Source organism: Prosopis cineraria, unplaced genomic scaffold (assembly GCF_029017545.1).
Source record: "Prosopis cineraria cultivar Desert tree isolate PC_DT_omini unplaced genomic scaffold, ASM2901754v1 PC14, whole genome shotgun sequence".
Lineage (NCBI taxonomy): Eukaryota > Viridiplantae > Streptophyta > Magnoliopsida > Fabales > Fabaceae > Prosopis > Prosopis cineraria.
In genome coordinates, this window is record NW_026555345.1 from 11405121 (window position 1) to 11432473 (window position 27353).

General features: G+C 31.2%; 1 protein-coding gene and 1 long non-coding RNA gene across 2 annotated transcripts; both read right to left on the bottom strand.

Moving 5' to 3' along the window:
* Window positions 1-3441: 3441 nt before the first annotated feature.
* On the bottom strand, window positions 3442-8663 carry LOC129292967 (serine/threonine-protein kinase STY13-like). The gene is made up of 3 exons (XM_054930721.1): window positions 8432-8663; window positions 6744-7724; window positions 3442-4116 (listed from the first exon to the last, which is right to left on the bottom strand). Exons 2-3 carry the CDS (start codon window positions 7652-7654, stop codon window positions 3777-3779), a joined length of 1251 nt encoding a protein of 416 aa, XP_054786696.1. The 5' UTR covers window positions 7655-7724; window positions 8432-8663; the 3' UTR covers window positions 3442-3776.
* A 3542-nt stretch (window positions 8664-12205) lies between these two features.
* Window positions 12206-14097, bottom strand: LOC129293670 (uncharacterized). Its single transcript, XR_008589192.1, has 2 exons — window positions 13901-14097; window positions 12206-12625 (listed from the first exon to the last, which is right to left on the bottom strand). It is a non-coding gene; the product is annotated as an uncharacterized LOC129293670 (long non-coding RNA).
* Between the last annotated feature and the right edge of the window lie 13256 nt (window positions 14098-27353).

Sequence of the window (27353 nt, forward strand, 5' to 3'; positions counted from 1 at the left end):
AAAATTATTTATAAATATTTATTGAAATGATAAGAAGTTTTAACTACAAATAAAACATTTAAATTTTAAATATAATTTTTAGTCCAATTCATAATGATAGTAATTTAAATTAATATTTATAATTTATTTTTTATGAAAAATAAATGTCAAAAAATTTAAGTTTGCGGGGATTAATAACTTCAAGTTATGTATGCTATCTTTAGTATATTTTTGGGCAACTAATAAATTTAATACATCAATGTCAAACTAAGACTAAGGAGAGTTCTTCCATTATCCTTTTATTTGGTAATAAGAAATATTTTATTATTAATTCATCCATCATTGATGACATGACAATATAATAGTTAACTTATTTTTCATTATCAATAAATAATTTTCTAATCAACTAATATTATCTCTAAGAATCTTTTTTTAAAATATTACACAGTTAGAAGAATAATTCTATGTTCCTTTTTTGGCCTGAAATAATTGTACAGAATCTAGACTAGTTGTAATTTTTTGTTGATCAACAAAAAGATAATAGATGTTAAATAAAAATATTAAATTAAATTATAATTTTGGTTAATTTAAAAAAATCAAATAAATACCAAAAAATAATAAATATAGTAGGGGTTCTTCTTCTCCCGGTCTGTTGATCGAGCAAGATATTCAACAAATGCAAAGCGTGTTTTTCAATGGCCTATTGACTCTTCAGTTTCGAACACGTTTTCATTGGTGACTTTCAGTGTGCCATATGTATGCTATTAATATCATTTGACTCTTTAAAAACCATAAAAAAAAAAAAACCATCTACAAGTCTATCATACATTATTCGGGGGGGAAAAAATCCAAACAAGGGGCAAGGTTTTAAACATTACATTAAAAATTTATTTTAAATTTTTGAAATTAGTATAAAATTTAAAATTATAATTAATAATATTTTATGATTTCATAATAACTGTTAAAATATAAGTCTCATAAAACGAAAAATCACACTAAAAGGTTATGTAAAATAATATTAAAAAATATTTTTATCTCTCAACTATTCATATAGAAGTATTTAATATCTTAAACATTTTTATAATGTAATATTTTCTTTCAATATTTAAAAACGATACAATTTTGTTCTTATTATTAAAAAAGTTAAATTTGATTGTTAGCTAATCAAAAAAATTACATTAAAGGATCCTTTAAAAAAATTAATACTATCAATTAAGTTGTAGATGCTTGTACATTCTTTTCTTTTCTTGTTTTTTTTTTCCATGAACACCCATTATCTTGGGTTTACCTCACTCAAGCTGTAAACACTTAAACAAGCCTAGAATTTAAGCTACTGTATTTTCAAAACTCAAATTTAAAATATCTAATTAAGCTAGAACTTTTTTTATCCATTAATCCAAACACTACGTGGTTACTTGTACATTTTTTCAATGGTCAACAAAACACCACGTCACCCCTCAAAACTACGTGTCATTCATGCAAAAAAAAAAATTCAAATAAATATAAGTCACCCCTCAAAACTACCGGTCCTTCTTGCAAAGGAAAGAAAAAATCAAATAAAAGATCAAATTGATTTTGTTGATCATTATACTAATTTTTATTATTCAAAGATCATTTAATGAAATCTAAAAAATAACTTATCATTGTTTGAGTATTCACTCTTCAAAATACAAATGACAACTTGTCAATTTTTTAAAAACAACTTTAGAAGACTACTTTCCAAATCCTTAACAGAACTTGTCAACATTTTTAAAAACAACTTTTCAATATACAAATCACAACTTATAATTTACACAACTTCAATAGAAGCTAGTAAAAATGTCTTGCCTCTTATTTTCTCAACATGTATGATGACCACCAGCAATCACTGATTTTTTTAACAACTTTTACTCTCTAAGCAACTCAGTAGTTTATGAGATGATGACAGTTAGATTCTAAAGAAATAAATTAATGATAGTTAAATTCTTAATAAAATTTTTTACAAAATAAATTATAAATATCAATTCAAACAGTTACAAACAAAAATTTTTGTTACAATCTAAAAATTATATTTAATATTTAAATATTTATTTGTAAGTTGAAGCTCCTGAATTTATAATGATTTGAATCAATATTTTTAAATTTTTTTAAAAAAATTATTGAAGACTTAATTTATATTAGTTCAGTATTTTGGGGCATGACTATCGTTCTCCCTTTTAGTTTATTGGCTAATCGAATGCATTTATGAGACCTTTAAATTGGTCTGCCACATGGTAGAAGTTAATACACTTTGAGGGAAAAGGGATACTTAAGTGTTTCAATGATCCACCTTAAAAAGATCAAATTCAGAAGCACCCATACCAGTCTTTGTTAAATGTGACAAGATTTCCACAAACACCAAATTTCAACACGGTGTGGAATGGAGAGCTAACTTTCAAATAAATGAAAACGTCTCTACGATTGACCAATAAGAGGAGAACCTTCAACTTTGACTGGTAGAGAAAATGAATTTTGTCTTCTCAAAAATGGGTTTGACCATGATGGACGACATGTACAAGGGAGTTCATTTTGACCGACTAAATCAGAGGGTTTGAGCATGTTCTTTTCTAATTTTTCAATTAATGGGTAATTTCATCATTTATCCTCAAAAATTATTTTCATTTAAGTCCTTTAATCTTTGCATAACATTTTAAGAATTTTTTGACCCTTTTTCAACAACCTTCCCCAATGGTCCTTTATTGCGAATTTCACTGTATTAAATTTTACGTTACAAAAGTAAAAGTCATTGCCGTTCCATTACTTTTTCATGGAATGGGACTTTAAAAAAAAATTAATTATTTAATTTTCACAATTTTAATTCAATTATAACTTAATCCTTACACTTTAACTCATTATAACTTCATCATCATAATTTTAATTAAATTATAACTTAATCTCTAAACTTTTTTTTTACAAATTAATCCCTATAATTTCAATCACTTCAATATTAATTCTTATATTTTAAAAAATAAAATTATAAAGATTAAAATTATTTTAAACCTTTAATATTTATAATATTTATAAATATTAAAAAGGCTTAATAATTTAAAATATTATTATAATTTTAATCTTTATAATTTTATTACTAATGTTATAAATATTATAATTTTTTCTCTGTAAAGCTATAAACTGTAATTCTCTGCAGCAATAAAAAATCAACAACTCCATAATGAATATTCAGACATACAAATTAAGCCTTTTGTTCTATCAATCGAAGAAATTTAATTCAATTAATTTGAAATAAAACAATCTGCTTCTGCAACTAATTCAAGGAAATAGCCAAGTCCTGCAGTTTTACATCCGAATACATCATGGCGTGAACGACATTTACAATGTCAAAAACGCAGCGGATGGTGATGCCACGAGGTCACTAATACGATCCCATGTGCCTCCTCACCTTTCATTCTTGCACCTTCGCTCTATTCATAAAATGTAACTTGATCATTTACATAAACAGAAACAGTTCCCAATTTTTCATCCATGACCTCATATACCATCTTGCTTTCCGAAGCTATACATAAATTTAGGGCATGCATGTATAAATACACATTAAATATCCTCTTACTAATTCAGAAACAGGCAGCCAGTATCAAAGAAACCGAATAAAACCAAAAGGTCTTTCAAATAAGATTTTTCTTTTGTCTTCTGAAGAAAGAAAATAAACACACAGATACACAAAGCAACAATGTAGTCACCCTTTGCTTCCTGAGACTCATCCTGAAATCTTTTTGACTCTGTTCTTTTGGAATCTTCTGTGTCATTTTTTTTTCCCAGCTTCTTCAGTCAGATGTCATGGGTTGTGTCATGCAACATCGAAAACGGGCCTTGCGTACAGTCGTCATGATCTCCGTCTCTGCAGCCTCTAGCATTGCTACGATTTCAGTAAAAGGTGGCCGAACATCAGGGTTGGGATCCCAGCATCTTGTCATGATATCTCGGAGAATGGGTAAGCAGTCGTTGGGTATCATCGGACGAATATTTCTGTTGACGACGGCGAATGCTGCTTGTACAGCTGTCATGTTCTGAAATGGAAGCATTCCAGTAATGAGCTCCCAAAGAACAATCCCAAAGCTATATACATCCACCTTTTGAGTGTAAGGCCTGTGTTGGATCATCTCCCTGTAGCAGATAAGGAGGAAGTAAGTTCGATTACCAAAAGAAAATGAAGCAGGAAATTCAGGTATCACATCACGGTGTACAATTTTAACTTGAAGTGCGCATAAAAAATCTGCACTTCAGCAGTGTCACCCTTGATGACCCTTCAACTTGTCAGAGGTAACAATCATTTCAAACATATAGGCTTGCATCAATCACACAGACAATAAATCAAATTGCTTCTAGCAGTAGTATGAAAAACACGTTCACTGATGATAGCATCATCAAGTTTATCTTACCCAACTATGGAACATAATTACTGTTGTCACTCCTAAAGGACATTTGACACGTAAAATTATCAGATACACAAATGACAATGTGAATGGAAATGACAGTCATGTCCCTGCTCAAAATAAATAAATGAGGAAAATGTTTACAACAATGACATAACAGAATTGTATTAAATTAATGATATTGTCAATTCTATGCGTTCAATTTCCTTTTCCATTTCCGTTTCTGTTTCATTTTGGCAACCACGTGACATCTTAAAATTGGTTTTTCAATTAATAGTCTTAAATCGTCATACAATTAAAAAGAACTGACTAATTAAAAATAAAAAGTAAAGTTAGAATGCAGACCAGATTTATCTAATTTATAAGAATAAGCAATACAAGTTGTTAGTTTACAATTAGTTACGGATAGGATGTAGCACTAATGACATGGTGCATACAGATAAGACCTAAAATAGCTCTCTCCTTACCCTGCTTCATGTGTCTAAGTAAAATTTTCTTCACACCATCTATTTACTGAATCTACATCATACAAGTTGTTTGGATTCTTTGACAGACACTGCATGTGTCCCAGGAGTAATTCAATTTGATCGGGAATAAAGACTGACAGTTTCCAGCAATTTGTAGATTTTTCATTGTCGCACAGAATTTGGATCAAGAACACCAACATTTGAAAAGGAATATATCTGCCTTTTAACAGCTGAGACATGATCATTTTCACAACTTCCACTGGGTGTTTTATCATGGCTTACCAAGAAGTTTCCTATTATACATAATGCAGACAGACTTGGCTGCTTACATGTCCTATTTGGGTTTTCTATCATATTTTGTCCTTCTGTATTTGTTCTTTTTCTGGCATGAAAAATCCTGCTTCCAATTTCTTTGAACTGATAATGTATTTTTTCCTATCAAACATAAATAAGATAAAAAAAGATACTTGTATGAAAACAAGACAGAACAAAGCAAGGTAAAAAATCTTCAGCAAGAAAGTTTTACTTCTACACGTGATAATTTGCTTAATGGAAAAATACGAAAGGAACTATCAGAAGATCACCAAAATAATAATCATCGGATCCTAAAACAAGCCTGAGGGTAAGAACTTTTCAAGAATGGACCAAGCATGCCAGCCAAAGACAAGATAGATTAGCATATAAAGCACATTGTAAATACACTTTGCCGGTTTGCCCATTCCGCTACTACAAAAAACATCTGAACTCAATCAATAAGAAATAATCAAAGCTCAGCAGGCACCCATAAGATTCACTAGAAAGCTAACAGGATACTGTCTACCAAAGATAAAAAATTTCCAGTTCCCTCCACATGATAACATATGTTTCTATCATTCCACCAATCTTCCGTTTTCTGTGAAAATCATCGCCAGTTGCAATGAAATGCCAAACCACAGCAGCCTAAATATGGAATGCCAATCTCATACTAACAGATATATTTTCTGTTGTAAATGGCACACTCTCCCACTCAAAAAAGAAAATCTATTAGGAAAAAAAAAACATGTATAAAAAATATTTGTGACAGAAATCACTTGCTGAAGGCAATACAAGCAATCATGCAATCATGTCCATTGCATAGAAGCAATCATCCAGCAGTCCATCAAATCAGCTGCAAGCAACAGAGCACCAGTAATGACACAGGAACGAGACACACTGAGATATCTTGTATTTACACGTACATTGAAGTGTCATGTAGTATCTAATATCATTGTCTCGTATTTACATACATATTGAAGTGTCATGTTGTATCTAATACCAATGTTGATTCTGTGTCACCCAGAGTCTCCAGCATCTCAATCCCTTCAAGTTCATCCCTTCATTAACCACATTCTTTATAAAGTTCTATGACTCAACACCCTTTTACAATGATAGGCCCTAAAGCATAACATTGAAAAATAAATAAATAAATAAAGTTTTATGTAGCAAGTAGAAGAACATTTACTTGTATTGTTATGCATAGAATATGCAATGACATAGCAATTACAAGACAAGAAAAGGCTTTTGAAGGAAAGGTCAAAATTAGATAACACAACAATACAATTGACCAAACCTGAACACAACAGCCGATGATTTCAAGAAGAATTAGCTCTAGACAATATAGAGCAGACACCAAGCGCCGCAAGACAAAAATTTAAATTGCCAAGTGGAGACAAATGAATTTGAGTTACATGTGCGTGCATGTATGAGGACCAACAAGACCTCAAGGCTTAAGACCAAGTTTGTCAGCAGCGTCTAGAGTAATCCAGTTTTGTCCAAACAATATAAAATTTTACACACGAGCATAACCAGGCATAAATATAGAAATATAAAAGAGCATGCACAAAAGGGGGAAAATATCACTAAATAATCTTACGGAGCCATCCAACGATATGTTCCAGTCTCAGGTGTCATTCCTTCTGTTTGCACCTCAATCCGTGCAACTCCAAAGTCAGCAATTTTAATCGATTTGTCACCAAAAATTAAGAGATTGTCAGACTTCAGGTCCCTGTGGATTAATTGAAGGCCATGAACATATGCCATCCCCCTTGCAACATCCAAAGCCTGTTTGACAGCCAATTTGAGGGGAACTGATCGATTTTGGCGCTTCATTAAAAATTGTCGAACTGAACCACCTTTAGCATACTCTGTTACAATGCACCAAACCATTGGCTTACGGCAAGCACCAATAAAACGAACTATATTAGGATGCTTTAGGGTAGCCAACATCATGACCTCCTGCTGAAACTGTTGCTCCATCAACTGAGCCTTTGCTAGATCATTTTCAGGCCTTTCCAAAATTTTGATCGCAACATCTTCATTACTGTAAGTCCCTCTGTAGAGTTTCCCAAAAGCCCCTTGTGCAAAAGCCTCACCCATGCTGAGCTTTCTCAAATCAATTGTCCACTCATCAAAATTGTCAAGACCCTCAGTTGGGGAGCTGCTGTCCATTAGAGCTTGAGCCAAAGCATCATCACTCAAAGCATGTGTGACTCTTCCTCTACGATTGACACTCTGTGCAACAGAGCAGTTATCATTGGCACGCCTTCGCAACCCTTGGTGGTTTAACATGCGAGTACGTGAATCATTGGATCCAACACTGCTATTATCAATGGACATTGCAACAGATCCCCCACCGTTGCTTGTTTGCATGCTTCCAATGCTGTCAACTGACATATTGGTACCTTCTTCCAGCTTATGGTAAAAGCCTTGAGAAAAATCATAATTGTTATTATTATGTTTGTTTAAGTCTATTATACCAGGGAATTTTGCACCGCCTTCCAACATTTTTACCGCCGAAAAGCAAAAGCTTCAAGTACGTTATTTCTTCAACATCAGAAATTGCAAATTCAACCACCTGAACAAAATCCCAGAAACCAGTATATACAAAGGTAAGCTTTGAGAACTTTAAAACCTTCAAAATAATTCTCTGTATAAATGCAACCTCATGTTTCCATTCATCTTCCATGCAAAACATGCCAAATTAAAACATCTACTATAAAACCTTCCGAATACTTTTCTGGATAAATTTAATTTCAAAAAAAGTACAAACGAATTCGTTAATTTTGCCAAATTCAAATTATAGACTTCATCAAAAATCAAGAAAGGCGATTTTATGCATTAAACATGCTTCTCACAACCATCCACATTTCACTAAACTGGAAATGATTCGAAACATAAGCAAAAAAGGCAAGGAAGGAAAACATCATTGAAGCCAAACATAACGATCTGCAGCAAAACAACATAAGTGAGCAACCTTGAACGCAAATTTAAAACAGGGCCAGCTTATGCAAACTGAAGCATGACTCTCTCAAAGATAATCAATTTACAAAAGATTAAAACAACCAACAAAAAGAGAAAAAATGGGTAAAACAACAGATTAAAGGCCATAAGCTCCGATACTGGTATTCCCTCTGTTAAATCTACCCCAGATATTCACGAACTCCCCAGTGATCTTATATGGAAAAGGGGAAAAAAAACAAAACCAAAATACTGAAACCTCAGTGAACCCTAAAATCTCATAATTACAGAATCAAAAGCTTAAAGAGCCGTAGCGTCACGTACCTTGTGAGGGCTTAACTATGCGAGCCCCGATGATAAAGTCATCAAAAAGAGGAGACAAGATCGAAAAGGGAAAGAATGAAATCGAAATGAGGAAGATTGCGCCCCTGTAGTCTGTACGAAAGAAACCAAAGACCAAAGACCGAAGGAGGACTTTCTTTTTAATTATTTATTCCTTTGCTCAGTCTTTTCTTAATTTTGCTTCTAGCGATCCTGGGAGTAACGTCCTTGGCTTCACGTTTTTCTTGCACATATTTTATTTCTATCTGACAATACATGCGCATATATACACACACTCACACAAACACCAAAAAAAAAAAAACAAAACAAAACAAAAGAACAAGCCATGACTGAGATGAGAGATTGCTGATGATCGTATCAGCGGTCTCCGTTTTACTGTAATGAATTAGAACAACGTAATCTCAAATTTTTTGAGTAAATCAATTAACATGATAAAAATAAATATTATACCTTTAATTTTGCAGATATACCTTTTTTGCCAACGAATTTTGGAGATATTGAGTTAATGTGAGATATATATATATCTAGAGAGAGAGAGTAAATATGTACAGTAGACATATTACCAAAAACAAAATGACATGTAATATCAAGAATCTAGCCATTAATTATGGTATATTCCATTGGCCTTATGTCCAAATCGAATGCATTATAAGCGTTGACAAAAAAAATCAAATGTGCTACTATATATAAGATTTTCAATTTCAATATTTTTTAATGCTGAAAAAGAAAAATAATCTCGGTAATAATATAAAATTCTCAATGTAAGAATAAATAATCTTGGCAATGATTATGGTGTAATCTTGATCAGAGATTACAATAAGCAATATGGTTTTACCTAATTCTTACAAATTTGAAATACTTCACATAAAAAATATTTTTTCTTTACAAGCTTGTAATGATCTCGTCTTGGTGCTAGAAAAGAAAAGAAAGAAACTGTCTGAATAATATTTTTATCTTTGTATAAAAATTCAAATCAATTGGTTAGACCGGTCACTAAACCAGTCTAATTGATAAGCTAAATTAAGGGTGGCTATGAATTTGTCAACTCAAACTACAACCTTTGGTAGGTTGATTGAGTTTACTCCTTCCCCCTCCTTACTGTCTTTCTTTTTGTAAATATTGAATTATAAATCAAATTTAAAATCCTTGATTAATATTTTCAATGTCATTGTACTTCATTATTATCAGAAACTTATAATTAATATTTGCATAAAACATGAATGAGATTCTATGGATAGATTTTTATTTTATTTGAGAGGTAATGACTTTTTTATTTGAATATTATTATTTTTTATAATTAAATAAGAATATTTTATTTTTAAATTGAAATATATTATTGAGAATATTATATCCAGATAGAACTTTAAAATTTATTTTTCATAGTTAAAACTTTTACCATCGCTTAAGTATTTATTGTTGGTCCAGAAAAGCTCAAATATTTATTCAGAATGCTAATAATAAACATAATAATTCAAATATTTAAAAATAATATAATTTTTTGTTATTTAATTGCTACGGATAATATAAATTCATAAACTGATTACCAGCTTATGTCTGTAAGTATAATACTCTAACTGAGGAACAATTCAAAAACTAAAATTTGCCTTAGTTTTTCAATATTTTTTATAAATTTGATATTAGACTTTTAAATAAATAAATTTTTCTTTTTATTAGATTAAAAGACATTTTTACTCTAAAATATGTTTTGAAAAGCATTTGTCATTCTAAAATGTACATAAAAGCAATGTTATTCCTCAAATATCAATCACTGAAATGTATATAAATTAACAAACATTGATATCAATAGTTAACTCTTAAAAAAGAGAATCTGGTTTAACCAAAACAAAGAGAATCTGGTTTAACCAAAACAAATGCCATATCTACATAGAAAAATGTTTAGAGTAAATGACAATTTTTCCCCCTTTTAAATATTGACGGAGTCGCAATTGGAACTCAAGTTTCAATATTCTTTTAAGGAAAAACTTATATACTTATATTTGTATACTTGATATACTTGTTTTTAATTAAATCAAGACAAGTGACTTTTTTACATATTATTTATTATGTAATAAATTTTTATTATTAATAATATCAATACATTAAAATTTACTTGTTATAATTTAATTGAACATAAATATATTAAGTATATAAGATTAATTATGTAGGTTTTGCCCTTCTTCTAATTGCTATTTTACATTCCACATATTCTAAAATTAAAAAATACTAATAAAATAAAATTTTAATAGTCTACATTTTTTTAGGTGAAATCTCAATTGTCTAATTTTCATCCTCTAAAGAACGTAGCTCGAGATTATAATGCACTATCCTAATTATTATTTTTTACATTTTACGACATAATTAAGATAAGAAATTTCTTAAAATTTAATAAAATAATTTTGCTTGAAAATCAAATGTAATAATTTTAATAAACATTATAATCATTGTTTTCAAACTCTCAATTTGACTATAAAAATTTATCATTTTTATATTTTTAATTTATAAAATTTTATTAGCTTACTCATAAATTCGGACTAAATGTAAACTCCGTTAAACTCAGTAATTAACTTTCTAAGTTTAATGTTTTTATTTTTTTAATTTATAAAATCATATTAACTTATTTATAAGCTCAGACTAAATATATAATCAGTTAAACTTGTTAAACTCATTAATTTTTTAGTAAATTGAATGAGCTAGATATATATTATGTAAAACTCAGTTCATAAAAATAATAGGACCTGATTAAAAAAATTCAAAAAGAAAAAACTAATATTAATAAAAAAGAAAAAAATACCTAAAATAAGTTGCCTAATTTAAATCAAATTATGACCGTATTTTATATTTTAATCATTTAATTGTATATTTTTAATGACTATTTATTAATAGAAATAAGCTCTCACGAGTCTATGATCTTAATTTATAAATTAAGTTTACATTCTTATCATGAGTTGTATAATATTGTTTGGTATAAAATTAAAAAAACATAGCATCTTTTTTTGAGAAAATAACAAGTAAGAATCTTATAAAAATATTAACGTCAAATTAAAAATTTTAATACTCAAACATAGTAGAAGGACTATTAAAATTTGAGAATGTCAATGTTAAAAAATTATAATGTGATATTAATGTTCTTACAAGTTATAAAGTCTTTATTTATCATTCTTCCTTATTTTTTCACAGAAAATTCCTCATATATTCAAGGAAAATTCGATCTTTTTATGCTTTGGACAACTCAACCTACTTTAACTTCATCATTAATACCATATTCAAGCATCAAACTCAGATCTCAGTCACAGCTATGAAATTTCTATTGTATTTCTACATAACTTACAAATTCTATTTTAATTTTCAAAATACTAAAAATTGAACCTTCCATTAAACTAGTCGAGACAATAGTTAAAGGATTCATGGTCTTACCAAGGTCAAACTGAAATTAAACTGGTCATGATTAAAATAATATATTTTAATTAAAATATATGAAAATATGTTCTTATTTGACTATAGAAAAATAATGCATAAATAAAAAAGATATTAATTTTCAAAATATTATATGTAAACCATAACAAAATAAATTAATAATAACACAAAAAAAATTGTAATGAGAAAATAAGTAAGAAATTGGAGAACTAAAAGATAAGAAACAAACAAAAATCTGAAAATAAAAAAAATATCAGGATTAAAGATTTGGATTAGATACACGGAAAAAGCATATTATAATAGTTACGTGAATCCTTGATATATTGGTAAGGCAAACTGAAATATTGGTGTTAATAATAGTATTTTAAATATTGTTTAATTATGAAGGACATATTTATGCTATTCACTGAATACCCAGAACGCCTACTACTGCTAGTGCCTGGTCTCATCCCATAATTATTGTTACTACTCTCTTGCTCTCCTACTCTTGCACTCGGCACCTTCTTTTCCTGTTACACAAATTCAATATCACATTCACCATCAGAGTTTCTAATTAAAGCATATTGATGTATATTGGAAGTATCTGAACTAAGAGCGAGAAGCTCCGCCTTCTTTTCAGTTTTTTTAGAGAGAAGATTCATCTTCTTCCTTGCTTCCTCTACAGCTTTCATGTCTCCAACTCTCTTATGAATTCTCAGTCCAAAATTGATGCAAACTTCATCTTTTCAACCTCTTCATCACATAAACAGACCTCAAATCCCCCTGCATCCAAAGAAGAGATAAACTTACTTAATAGAAATACTTCTAAACTTGATGACGTCATGGTTGATAAAGATTCAGAAATTCATCAACAACCAGAACTGCAAACAAAACAGAACAACTTGGTTTGCACTACTTTCTATAGCAGCGAGCAATAGAGGCATCCTGTGGAAATACAAACTAACGAAAATCCTGGAAGCCAAGCCAAACCATGCAAGCCAGATTTATATCAAGGGATTAAAACACCTATCTCTTATAAAGACTCCCTGATTGGATACAATGGTTGCTATGGTATTAATACAGGAGGAAGCGCTAGTCATAGAAATGAAACTCTTGCAAAGGAATTAGACAAAGAATGGATACCATCTGAGAAAACAAAGAAGCTGATGGATCAATATCCATCTCTACAAATTTGCAATGAAGAATGGAAGAAAATATGCTTACCTTGGATGGATGCAATTGTCATTAACACTTTGGGTTTACAGCTCAATCCAAAATCACTTAAATGAAGGTTAGCAAAAATGTGGCAACTTAAAGATTTTGAATTGACTAATCTAGCCAATAGCTACTATATTGTTAGAACTAAGGATCATTCTACCTACAACAATATCTGAATGATGGCCTTTAAATAATTTTTGACCATTGTATCCTTGTTCAACATTAGTCTCCTAGTTTCAATCCGAACTCAAACACACTAGGAAAAATTGCGCTCTAGGTTAGATTGACCAACATTCTAATACAATTCTATGATAAAGAGGTGCTTTGGAGATTAAGAAACCGCATAGGGAAAACTTTAAACGTGGATTCCAACTTATTATTTGAATCCAACTCCAAGGATGAGCAAGGTAAGACTAAAAAGGTTACGTTTATGAGGATCAGTGTGGAAATGGTTCTTAAAAAACAACTTGTACTAAGACTCCTTATCAGAAATGAATTATATAACATAGAATATGAAAGCCTAAATCTCATTTGTTTTGGTTGTGGATGCTATGGACCCATTAAAAACAATTTCCCCCACAACCCTAAAAACAAAACCACGATCAAACTAAATTTAATAAAATAAAAAGCAGATGAATAGAACAACAACAACAAACCAACAAAAGAACAAGAAGAAATAGAATATAGAAGTAATCAACATCTGGGTCTATCAGGAAAAAAAATCAAAACTTATCAAAGGAAGAGTTCAGCGAGTTAATGAGATTCCAACCACCAAGAAACGTGTAAAACCCAAGATATGCAATAGGCAATAAACCATCTTGCCAGAATCGAGGACCTAACCTCTTAACTAGGGTGAGATTCGACGTCCTAACTACCTTAGATCATGAAGAAGAAGATTAGAGAAGAGTTGAGTCAGCTCTTGGCAATGGCTTAGCTAATATTATCCCTATGAAGGTTATCAAATAGGTATGGAGAAAGAAAGAGATGACAGACGTGAATAGGGCAAGACCTAGAGAATAAGAAGCTACAGCCAACTCTCCCAGGGACTCTAATTTGAGCGTACAAGAGAAAGGGAAAAGGGTTACAAGGACTAGGCCATCTTTTAATTGGGAAGCCCAAAAACCATCAACTTGGACAAAAAAGAATCCAACGAGTTGTGGCCCAATAATGTGAACAATAGGCCCACAAAAAGAATTCACAGTGTTATCAAAGGAAATAAGAGAAATTTAGGCTCTTTAAATAAGTCCAAAAATGTGAATGCTACTTAGCCCACCATTGAATCTCAAGACACAGATAAAATCAAAGTTGGAGCTCAATTTTCCCCTGATCTTAATGTTTGAAATATAGCCATGAATGATTCAAGAAACTCTCAACAAATTTCTCTAATTATTTCCAATTCTCTCATTGATCAGAGAAAGCCTCCTGACCTGGGAAATAATTAAAGCTTTGTTCCAGAAACTCAATTCAATGACTCTTCCATCATAGAATCTAACAACAATTTATTAAGCCTGGTAGATATTCAAGAGGACTTCATTCATAAGGACATTAATGATGACATTCTTGATGATGATTTGCTTGATGAAGATTTTGATAATCAAGCCCATAATGATGAGTTTGAGGATGAGGAATTCAATGATGATTCAATTGAAGAAGCATCTAAAAATCCAAATGACTAATCTAAATCTAGGTTTGTTTACTCCTTTTATTTTATCATGGATATTATTTGCTGGAATTGTAGGGGTTCTTGTGTAAAAAAATTTCCTAAACATATAAGAGAAATCATTAATACTTATAATACTCAAATTCTTATTTTTCTTGAAACTAGAGCTAGTGGTAATAAAGATGATAAAATTGTTAGAAAATTGAGTTTTTCTAACTAGATTCAGGTTAAAGCTACTGGTTATGCTAGCGATATTTAGTTATTATGAAATAATGATATTGTCAATATTGATTATATTTACTCTAATGTTTAACTTTTACATTGTAGAGTCAACATTTTAGCTTCTAAAAATTTTTATATGCTATCCTGTATTTATGGTGATCCTAACCCTTACAATCATGACCCCCTCTAGAACTTTATCATCTCCATTGCTAAACAAACTTTTGATCCTTGGCTAATTATGGGTGATTTTAATGCTGCCTTTCTTGTCAGGATAAATTTGGGGGAAATAATTTCAATTGGAGGTATATGAAGCAATTTAGATGTTGTATAAATTCTTCCAATCTACTTGAACTAAAGTTCCATGGTGATAGATTTACTTGGGAAAAAGGCAATATTAAAGAATGACTGGATGAGGCTTTTTGCAACATAGAATGGAGATTTCAATTTCACCAAGCCAACTCTTTTCACTTACTTAAGTATAGATCTAACCATCGTCCAATCAAAATTCAATTACATAAGGAGGAGCACCAAAAGCATCATTCCAAAACCTTCCGTTGTCATGCTGCTTAGATGCTTGAGGATTCCTTCCATCCTCTTATTAAAGATTCGTGGACTAATAACAATTGGAATGAGGGAGTTACTAAATTTACAACTTCTACCTCCAACTAGAATAAGGAAAACATTGGCAACATACCTTCTAAAAAGAAAAGAATCTTGTGAAGATTAGAAGGTATTGATAAAAATAGAAACCATAGAGACAATCACTTTTTAAGGAAGTTGGCAAAGTCTTTTTGGGAAGAATACAACAAAGTTCTAATGCAAGAAGAATTAATTTGGTTCTAAAAGTCTCACTACAAGTGCTTAAAATAGGGTGATCTAAATACTAAATTCTTCCATACTACATATATTATCAAGGAAAAAAGGAATTAGATTCTTTCCCTTAAAGAGAATGATGATACTTGAATTAAAGATGGTTGTTTCTTACTTTGAAAACCTATTCAAAGAAGAAGACAATGTCAAACCTAAGCTTCCCACCAAAAAAAGCTTCCTTGCTCTCTCCTACATTCAGCTTCAAGCCCTTCATAGAGATGTTACTAATGATGAAATTAAAAATGCAGCATTTGATATCCGGGCTTTCAAAGCCCCAGGTTCGAATGGCATCAATGCAAGATTCATTCATTCTTACTAAGAAGATCTGAAGCACAGCATCATAAATCTTACCAAAAAGGTTTTCAAAGATCCTGACTCTATTGGAAAGGTTAACAAAACATTCATTACCTTTGTGCCCAAGATTGATCACCCAACTTGCATGAAATATTTTTGTCCTATATCTCTTTGTAATGTGAGCTATAAAATCATCACCAAAATTATCTCTAATCATATACGTGCTTGTATGAATCATCTTATTAGTGATAATCAATGTAACTTCATTTAGGACAGATAAAGCAATGATAATATCATTGTTACCTGAGAGATCATTCATTCTATGAGAAACAAAATTGAGAAAAAAAGATTTATGGCTTTAAAAATTGACCTTGAAAAGGAATTTAATAGATTATCCTGGACCTTCATTGATGACACTCTCAAATTAGTCAGAATAAATAGCTATCTCAGGAAATTAATTCATGCCGCTACCTTTACTACAAGGATGAGAGTACTTTGGAATGGAGAGTCATCTATGGAATTCAAACCTTATAGAGGCATTCGTCAAGGGGACCCTTTTTCTCCTTACCTTTTTGTTCTTTATATTAAACACTTAAGCCATTGCATTCTCACTAGTATTGATAAAAATGATTGGAAGCCAATTAGGTTGACCTTTAATGGGCCTCCCATATCTCATTTATTTTTTGCTGATAATGTTTTACTTTTTGTAGAGTAATCCTTATCTCAAGCTATGATCATCCAATAATACCTTTCAAACTTTTGATGTGCCTCTGGATAGAGAATCAATACTGATAAATCCAAACTTCTTTATTCCAGGAATGTCAATATTAACCGTGCTTCTCAAATTAGTGAGGAGCTAGGAATTCCCCTCACAAGAAATCTTGAAAAAAACCTTAGAATTCCACTAATACATGAAAGAGCTTCTAAGCTCACCTTTGCTCCTCTTCTTGATAAGGCAAATTCATGCTTGGCTAGTTGGACAAGCTATCATCTTAATATTATAGGGAAATATGTGATTATCAAATCCATTCTCTTTGCTCTATCTAGCCATACCATGTGAATTATGCTCTTACCTGATAATATCTTAGTTGAATTAGATAAAATATCCAGAAACTTTCCCTAGGATTCTTTAGACGGGAATAAAAAACATCATCTTCTCTATTGGGATTACATCACTTTTGATAAAAAAGATGGGGGCCTAGGCATCAAGAAGCTCAAGAGTTAAAATTTTGCCTTTATCATGAAACTTTGTTGGGCCCTTATCACCAAACCAAATTGCCTTTGGGTGCAGGTCTTACGCAAGAAATGTAAATGTAATAAACTCATAATTCTAATGGTTTGTAAACCTAGCTGTTGTTCTTATACCTAGAGTAGCATATGCAAAGTTTGGGATAAGTTCACATCCCAGATAGGTTGGAAAGTAGGCAAAGGTGACCAAATATCATTTCAGTATGATAAATGGTCCCCCCTTCCTAATCCTCTTATCAAATATGCCTTCCATTATGCCGACTCTATTCTTCTTGTATGGCTCTCGAACTTTAACAATACTGCAAGAGGTTGGAATTTTGATCTTTTGAATGCTACCTTCATCTTGAGGTCATTAGACAGATTGCACTTGTTCATCCTCCTAACTAACAGGGTGATGAAGATGTTCTTATTTAGAGAGCTTCCTCTAATGACAACTTCTCAGTCAAATTTACCTATAAACCTTTGGAGATTCAAAAAGATCAAAATTGCTCTAATATTTGCTCCAAGATTTGGAAATAGCCCATAAGTCAGCAGGCTAATTATGCTACTAACCCACAAGTCACAAGTGGCCTCTAGTAAGACATTACAACTACCCAATTCATATAGAGATTGATGATTCAATATAACCTATCATGTAATTGTATCACATTCCTTTTGTCATGCAATATTTCGGTCAACTGTGAGACATGAAATTGTCATTCCCTTTTACCTTACCATTACTTTCTCGATCTCTAAGTGGCTAATTATAAGAATGAAAAAACCCTTTTCATTGTAGTATGACCTTATATTTTTTCAGTCTTACTCATCGAAGGGCCCAATAATATTTCTCAATTAACATGAGGGATAAATTTCATCTTGACCACTCATATTCCTCTGCATTAATATCACTAAACTCAATCATAGCTTTTATGATCACCCAGTCAAAGGTGACTTTTGACTTGATCAAAGGTGACTTTTGACTAGGTCAAAGTTCAATGATTATCATGTAGGAATCTATGATGGTCTCAAGTCAAAGGGCTTAATGATATATGGTTAAATATGAGATAAGCTTATAACTTGTACTATGCAGCTTTCTCATAGCGGGTTGGTCTAGCACTTTATACTCTTTCAACTGCTTACAACTTTGATTTATATCTCTATAATTAACTAAAGTCATACTAGTCTTGTTTTATCTATGATCTCTCATAAATAATTGGCTAGGGACATTTAGAACAATCACTATAATTTGTCCAAGAATACAGTTATCATAGTGAACATACATGCAATTAATATGATAACAAAAGAGAAATTCTATAAATAATAATATTTATAATACAATGATTGGCTCTAGGGCAAAATTTCCAACATGCAAAATAATGACAAAGTTTCGTTCTTGTTAACTCTTCTATGTCACTATTTCATTCTTTATAAATAAGTGTATTTATAGTTGAGAGTCACAAATGATTCGTTAGACTCATTAATCTTCTTGTTGGATGTTAGTTGCTCTCTGTCTTCCTCTTTTCTCTAAGTTTTCCTATATACTTAAGCTTATTTGAGTTTCTCCAGTGGTTGAGGCAATGTAATAGTACTTTATAGTGGAGGTTTCTCTTTATGCAATGTAATGGTTATAAACATTAAATGCTTTAATAGAAGTAGGTGAAGGTTTATATTGGTGTTGCATTTCAACATAGGTGTTATGAATCAAGAAAAAGTCACAAAGAGTTTGATCTAAGTAATAATTGTTTTTAGATAGTTTCTAAAAAGGCTATAGAATAAACACAATTGATTACAAATCAAAAGAATGGCTAAGAAAAGAGTTTTGAAGAGTTTAAGATTTAAACACGTAAAACAGAGTATGAAGAGGTAATTTAATATCGGTGCTACAAAGGATAGTACTAGTGTTGTGAAGAAGAAAAATATAAAGCAGAGAAAAATAGCATAGGTGTTACTCTGGTAGTATCAGAATTAAGCTTTTTCATAAATGATGAAAATCTTTATCATTTTGGAGGAAATAAAGAAATTTTTACAAAGGGCAATGTAGTACAAGTGTTAGAAGGAATAACACGAGTGTTAAAACATTTAACATAAAGTCCTTGAGAGTCAAATTCAATGGAAGTACCAGTGCTATGTGACACATCTTAATTTACAGACAACTAAAGTATGGTTTCAGGATTTAGGTTTGAGGAAAAAGCTTTACTTTGGAAAAAATTGTGTTCTTTGATTAAAATCTAGTTCTTGAATGTTTTTTCCAGAATCTGAGTTCACTCAATAAAAACATAATTAACTCAATAAAAATACTTTGAGGGTAAAACTTGTCTTAGGTTAAAGGTTGAGAGGTTCTTAAACACCCTAAAATATTTTCTTAGAAATTGAATAAGCCTCCTATAGCCAAAAACTTGTTTTACAAAAATCATATATTATGGGCTTTCTAGAAATCCAAATATTAGAGTTGTTACCTTGAAAATTCATATCTTAAGTTCTAAAAATCTAAAAATTATGTTCCTAGGCTCTCTGGAAACTTAAATTTGTCCTTGATAAATAAAAAATATTATTCATGGTATAACATAGTCCATTTGGTATAGTTTATTAAAAATATAGGATCACTCAATTAAGCCTCAAATCCTTGTCCAAAAATGACAAGCAAAGTTTGGAAATTCATTGTAATTTTTGTAGAACTCATTTTTGTATGATTTCAATTTTGTTAGAAAGTTGGATAAATGAAAGTTGTGATAAAAATATTTACTAGTCGCTTTACATAGCCTATTATGATGTAACTCTCAAAAACTCACCATCACTCCAATCTAGCTATATCCAGTTTCCAAATTCCTTAAGCTTTCTTTAAAAATTCATAACTCAAGTTATACAAAAACCAATTTAAGTGATATAGCACTCATTTTAAAGCTTGGAATGTCTTGTCTAACATATATAAATTTGGATTTTTCTGGGTTATGAAGTTAACCAAAAGTTAGAGTCTAATCGTACTTGTCTAGACTAGCTCTGGACTTGTCTTCAAAAAGATAACCAACGTTTTTGAGCTTATAACTCACATGCAACTCAGGCATTTGCACATGCAAATGCATAAAAGCTAGATAACATATATATATATATAGTAATCTAAAGGAACTTCAAAATGTCATGCACGTCTGGCAGAAATTTACATCACTAAAAATCATTCCAAAAGCTCAAGCATCAACTACCTTGCCCTTGACTTTACTGGAACTTAGACCTAGCATGTTTTTCAATGATTTAGGGAGTGAGATTGAGACAATCTCAATAGTGATTTATACTTTATAGATTATATAAGCATTTACCCAAGCAAATCAACATGCAAACATTACAACAACCACCAAACAAGTCAACTAAGAATTAGCAAGCTTAAATCCTTCACTCGAAAGCTACATGCAACACTAATCTTGAAGATGATTTTTTATTAGCATTTTCCAAAAACTAAAAGACAAGCATTATCATAACAACATACCAATATACTCAAGCAAACAAATATATAAAGAGTAAAGCATAAGCACTGCTCAAATCCTAGTTAGCACAACTCTTGCTCTTTCCTCCTTGATGACCAAACCTTTCTTTCTTTCCTCTCTTCTCTTTTCTTTTTCTCTCTTCTCCTCTCTCCTTTTCAATTTTGGAAAGCTCAAAATGAGCTTCAATTGATGATGGTAGCCTTTAAATAGAGGAAAATAATTCATCCTCATCATCACTTAGGCTTTCCACTAGTTGACACTTATCACCTGCTCTTCTCTTGTTTTGCCAACACATCAATCATCCTAAACTATCACCTTTTCTATTCTCTAAGCACTTTAAGGTCCTTATTTCAGCAACTCAATTTTGATCAAACTTCTTCTTTTTATTCCCATGATATTTTAATCTTAAACTATCAAGTTTTGCTACACCTTAAGCACTTTTCAACATCTCAATTTCGATCAATGTTCTCCTTCTTTTATTCCCATGATTACATCATCCTAAACCCTCAATTTTTGCTACACATTAAGCACTTTTAGCAGCTTATTTTTGGTCAAATGCAAGTCCTAATTATGTTCCAAATGGTTTAAATATTAAGGACTAAGTATTATTACAAGGAGGTCAAAGTGTGACAAATATTTTATGACACTTCTAACTTACTTAATTTTTTAATTATTCTCATTAAGTGAAGAGGAACATATATACTTCATTTATTTATTTATTTAATTATTATTTTATGCTTATATAATCACAATAATAATCAAGCAATCAATTAAGCAAAAATACTACTAGTAGGGATGTTACACTATGTCATTAGTACAAGTGTTAAGAGAGAACCTTGACGATAGCACCGATGCTATCAAGTTAGCATAGGTGTTAACTCAACTCAAAGGATTTCTTACAAAGTAAACTATTACGCATTTTGAGAAAAAGTACCAGTGTTATATAAGAAATATAGGTGCAAGACAAGAAGTGAGAGAATGAGATAGAGCATTTCAGAGACGAGTATACACGTGTAACACCAGTACTAGGTGTATAGTACCAATGTTAAAGGCACAAATGTTATATTTCAGGGTAGATAACATGAAGGAAATGATCAGTAGCACCAGTGCAATGGGCACAGTATTGGTGTTAAAGGCACTTAGACAAAAAAGAAATCCTAAAAAGAGACTTTTGACATAAGATTCATCTGGAAAACTTTCACAAGGATAGTTAGCTATTCAAAAGGCATATAGTTAAGTCAAATATTTAACCAAGACAAAATTTCTTTAAAAAATAGGATAACATATAGAAAAAGGTTTTGACTCACATGATATAGAATTCAAAACCTACTTCTTAAGTCAATTTTAGTCTAATGTTTAGCCAATTACCTTAGTTATGATTAAATAACCTGTAAACAACAATCTTCTTTTTATTTTATAATCATTAAAACCAAGGTTCAACAATCGGCTGCAACGAATGTTACATGATAGTAATGCTATCATGACAACACGTCCAATTGAACTTTGGGAATGAAGAACTTTTTGCTCTAAATATCCAATTGAGGTGATTCCAGTTCCCACAAAAAAGCTTATTTCATGCACTAACCAATACTTTAGTTTCAACTCAATTCAATTTCATATGAAGATTTTGATGCTTAAAATTATTTCATTCATTTTTCCACTTTCATTAAAGTATGCAAATCTCAACTGATAAGCCATTAGCCTCCTTTAAGCCTTGAACCACACTCAATGAACCATAATACAACATTAATGTATTTCTAATAGCCATACTCAATGGAATATTCCAATCAATCACATACATTGTATTAATGATAAAAATCAAAATGACCACCTAACAACCAAAATCATAAGGGTATAAACATGTATTTTCTCTTAAATCAACCTATAATCAAATCAAGGTATTTCTAACAAGTTTAACATATCTAAAAATACTTGCTTCGACATTGGGCCACCATAAAACCATTCAAACTCATGGTATAACCCCATATTGGCCAAACACACACAAAAATGCCAAAACTCAATGCATATGACTAATGCATGTGAGAATCTTAAACAAATCCCTAGTTGGTAGTATATTCTATTACATAATTAAATCTATATACTTTACAAAATATCATAGTCTTTATCACCTGAAGCTTTCCCTTCGCTCCTAATTGGATCTTCTCCTGTAAAATGTTAATCCATAAGGGTGAGATAAAAACTTCAATAACTAGATAACCAGTCTAATCACATGTAAGGGGTATTATTCATGAGCATACAAATATGGCCTATTTAAAATCAATCAAGCTCATTACACTAAAGCATGCAAGCAAAAATAATAATTGTGCATATGAATGTCATTCACCTTATAACTCTTATTCTTCTTGTTAATTGAATGCATGAATTATATGTATAAACAAGGCTAGGTCATGTGACTGATTTAATCCAAGCTCTCCAATCATTAGGAATAGCTCGGCCAAAAGCTACATCACTCATTCTTGGACCATTACTCCCCTATCCTCGAATTAATGGGGTGCCATATGCTAGACTCCATGCCAATTCCCTTTTTTTAGAATGATAATACATGACTTTAATTACCAGACTCTACACTAATTTTCTTGTAGGAAATAGTGATGCACAGCATGCGTTTAACACTAAATCTATCCAAGTGTTGGAAAATCTATATGGATTTCAATTACCTCCCAATCAGGGTACTAACTCCCCATAATCATGTATCATGATAAAATCAATGTCTATTTTCTTTGTTCAAAAACAATAATTAACCACATACTTGAGTTTTCCATAATTACTTTAAGGTAAAAACAACATATATTAGCTATATATACACATTCCAATCTAGCCTCATTTTGCATAAAATCTCAGACCATAAATGTAAAGTCTCCCTTATTTAACCACATTTAATTTCATAATCAAGGTAATTAAGGGATTAACCCTCAATGGATTACCAAAGTTGTAAAATTACAAAAGTGAATAATTCTTAAATTTTCTACCATGAGGTTTCAAAACTCAACATTTAAAATCTTTTTTCAACCCTTATTAGGCTCAAATTAGAGTTCTAAAACAATGTAAAAGCTTAAAAATCACATGTGACCTAAAAGAACGAGTTTCAAAACTCAGAACTATGTTTTGTGCAAAAAATGACCCATGCACCACAGCTCATACTTCTCTGCACCATGTGCCATGGCTGACGCACAATGCACCATCGCGCATTACATGAGTCTAATAGATATTAGCTATTAAAATGATAACATAAGGAGAGAAATTCAAACGTGTCTAAAATCTCCGCCTGACATTCAATTGAGGTGGTTTTGGTGTCTACACGAAGCTTTCTTCTAGTTTTAGATAGTGACATAAGTTTCACACTCAAATTCATTTTCTACAAAAAGTTAGATACCAAAACTCATTTTACCACTTTTTCACAAAAATCCCACATCAATTGTGTCCCAACTTAACCACAAGTGCCAAAAGCCTACACCAACTATTCGACCACACTCAGTAGACTCTAGCAGACCTGTGCAATAAACCATACATATTCAAAAGCACAAAAATCTCAAAATCACCACTCAATCTCAAATTTCATAAAACACAAGGAGGAGGAAATTCATGCACAAAATCATCATTTTCATTTCAAATCATTCAAAACACACATGTTTCTACTTGCACAAGTATTTTAGCCTTATCTATGGATTCGCAATCAAAACTTACTAACCCATGGCACAAAATACATAAGTTGTATATTATAATAATGCAAGTAGTACAAAAAGAATATAGGATTCCTAGTTGGCAATTGTATCAACATTTATACATATAAAATAATAAGGAGAGGCATATAAAAGGATTACTCTACAAATCCTAAGCCTCAGTGTGTTTCCCCCGACTCTAATCTGATAAACTAGACCCTGAAAATATTGATAATTAAGGGGTGAGTACAATCACCCAATAACTAAATTTCACCTAATCTATGCAGCTGCATATTACTTGTAAACATATGCAAATAGGTCAAAATGCAACATCACAACACATATGATGAACTTAGCTGCAATTTATAATATTAACAACTATATGACCGAGCCCAAAAACACATATATTCAAAGTAATTTACAATGCAAATCACAAGGTCGTAATAATATCAATTATAGGCCCCAAACACATATTGGACCATAATACTAACAACTATGTAGCTAGATTTATATGCATGATCATATGTCAACTTTATATCCTCCTATTACCTCCGACACAAAACTAGTGGCTATTATGAGGCTACGTCCTTTACGGACTAACCCAGCATACCACTTGTGAGGAGCTACTAGGCCAGGATTAACTCCCTTACTTATATAAGCCGGTTTCCCTTAATACTAACAACCATGGAATGTTACATCCCTAATCTAGCCTCATTATAAATCGGTAGAGACTAGTTAGATTCGAGTTCCTCATAAAACAAGTGAGATAGTTCCAAATAAAATATAAGACACGAGCTAGCTCCTGATTTCAAAAGTCAATGCCAAGGCAAGTTCTCAATTTCAACGGTCACTGCCAATACCACATGAATTTAACCATCTACTCCTCTCCTTAGACAAACTCTCGCCAATGATCATGCTGTGCATAACTTGACACTTTATGCCTTTTTAACACAATTATGCATATCTTGGCACTAAATGTTATTTCAACATAACTTATGCGTATATTCTCACTCATTTGATCATCGCACACTACCCATCACAATAGCACATTATTCTGTAATCTTCCTCATCATTCACATGTATATGAGCACACATAGCATTTCACATTGTCACATAATTAAGCATGCTAAATTTGCATCAAGGGTTTAAAATATAAATCATATCTCAAATTAATCCATTTTTAACAAATAACCAATCAATATTCAATTATATAAATTAGGTTTCCCCCAATTACCTCAAACCTTTGAGAGGTCAAAGGTTTACCTCTCTAAATACTAACTTCTAAAGCTTCTCATAAGTTTGAATGGTGCCAATATAAATCATATTGCAAATCACAATCAAGAATATCATTATAATCCCACTCTTAAGGATTAATCAATATTAATTCCACATTTTCAATTCAACCAATCCCATAAGTTTACTACCCATACATGCTTGATAGGTTTATTAGGTTTCATTAATGCACATTATCCTTAATAGATCATCAAACCGCCATTAATGGATATCAAACTCTTCTAACTACCTTATTTATATTGATTTTCAGATATTTATTACTCTCATGAACCAACTGCTTCAACAATCATTAATTTTATATTCTAATACCTTAAACAATTCTCATTATATCTATTTTAATAAACAGGTTTAGACCCATAGCTCTTATGAACCGAAATCAACTTTCCAACTCAAACCTTAACTTAAATTTCTATAAATTGGGGAGAAAAGGGAAGAGAGATGCATAAATTACTTACCTTGAGTGTTTGAGAGTCTCAAAACATCACCAATGGGAACTAATGTCATGCCCTAGTAGAGCCTTTTGCATGTTCTTCATGTTTCCCATTTCCTCCTCTATGTTCTTTACACGTAAAGATAAACTGATTAAATTAGATTTCTGGTTGTGCACCGCGACACAAGCACCCCTCCGCCATGGTGTATGGCATAAAGAGGCCCTTTTCATTTAAATCTACCTCTGTGCACCATGATGGATTGACTACACACCATAACATATGGCATGGAGGGCTTCTTCTGACTTTTCTTCCTCTTTTCTTACCTGAGTAGTCACCATTGATCCGAACCCTCTTTTAGGGCTGAAATTACAATTAATTACACCAATTAGGCCCTTTCTGGCCACACACCTCATTAATTCACTAATTATGATCATTAAGCTAATAAATCATGATTAAATTTTTTTAGATGTTACAATAAACATCTCATTTCATACAAAAATTTACAATTCATCAACTTCACAAATCTCACAAGCATACCACAAAAGCATAGAGAAAGAATAGGTTTTCAGTTACCATAACCCTTAATTTACCAACCAAGATTACCCGTACTACACTATATGGAGCCTCCTCTAACTTAACTTGACCAATAAAAGGATCAATCTACATTTAATATAGTCATCATTATCAATAACCTATCTTTCATAATTTTCTTTCATCAATTTACTAACTCAATCTCTATTGTAATAATTTATGACAACCAAACTCATTTCTACCTTCTATTAGCTTATTTTACACTTTTATTAATATAAACATCACTATCAATTACCCCCATCGTCATAATCCCACTCAAATAGCGCTAGGGTTTTCAAAACCCCTTATAAATACTTTATCTCATCATAAAAGCATAACATATAGGTTATAATAATAAATAAACCCTCTTGCAATCAATTTAATACTAGTTCATAGTTTTAGGTCACTCCCATTTACTACCTTGTCTTTTAAATTTTGTCCAAAACCATCAACCCATTTAAATAACCTTGTAAAATCATTAAACCTAGGTTTTTAAGTTTAAAACAACTCCCATTTATTTGTTTGGAACCAATGGATTCTGACTCAACCCTCACAATTCTAAAAATTATC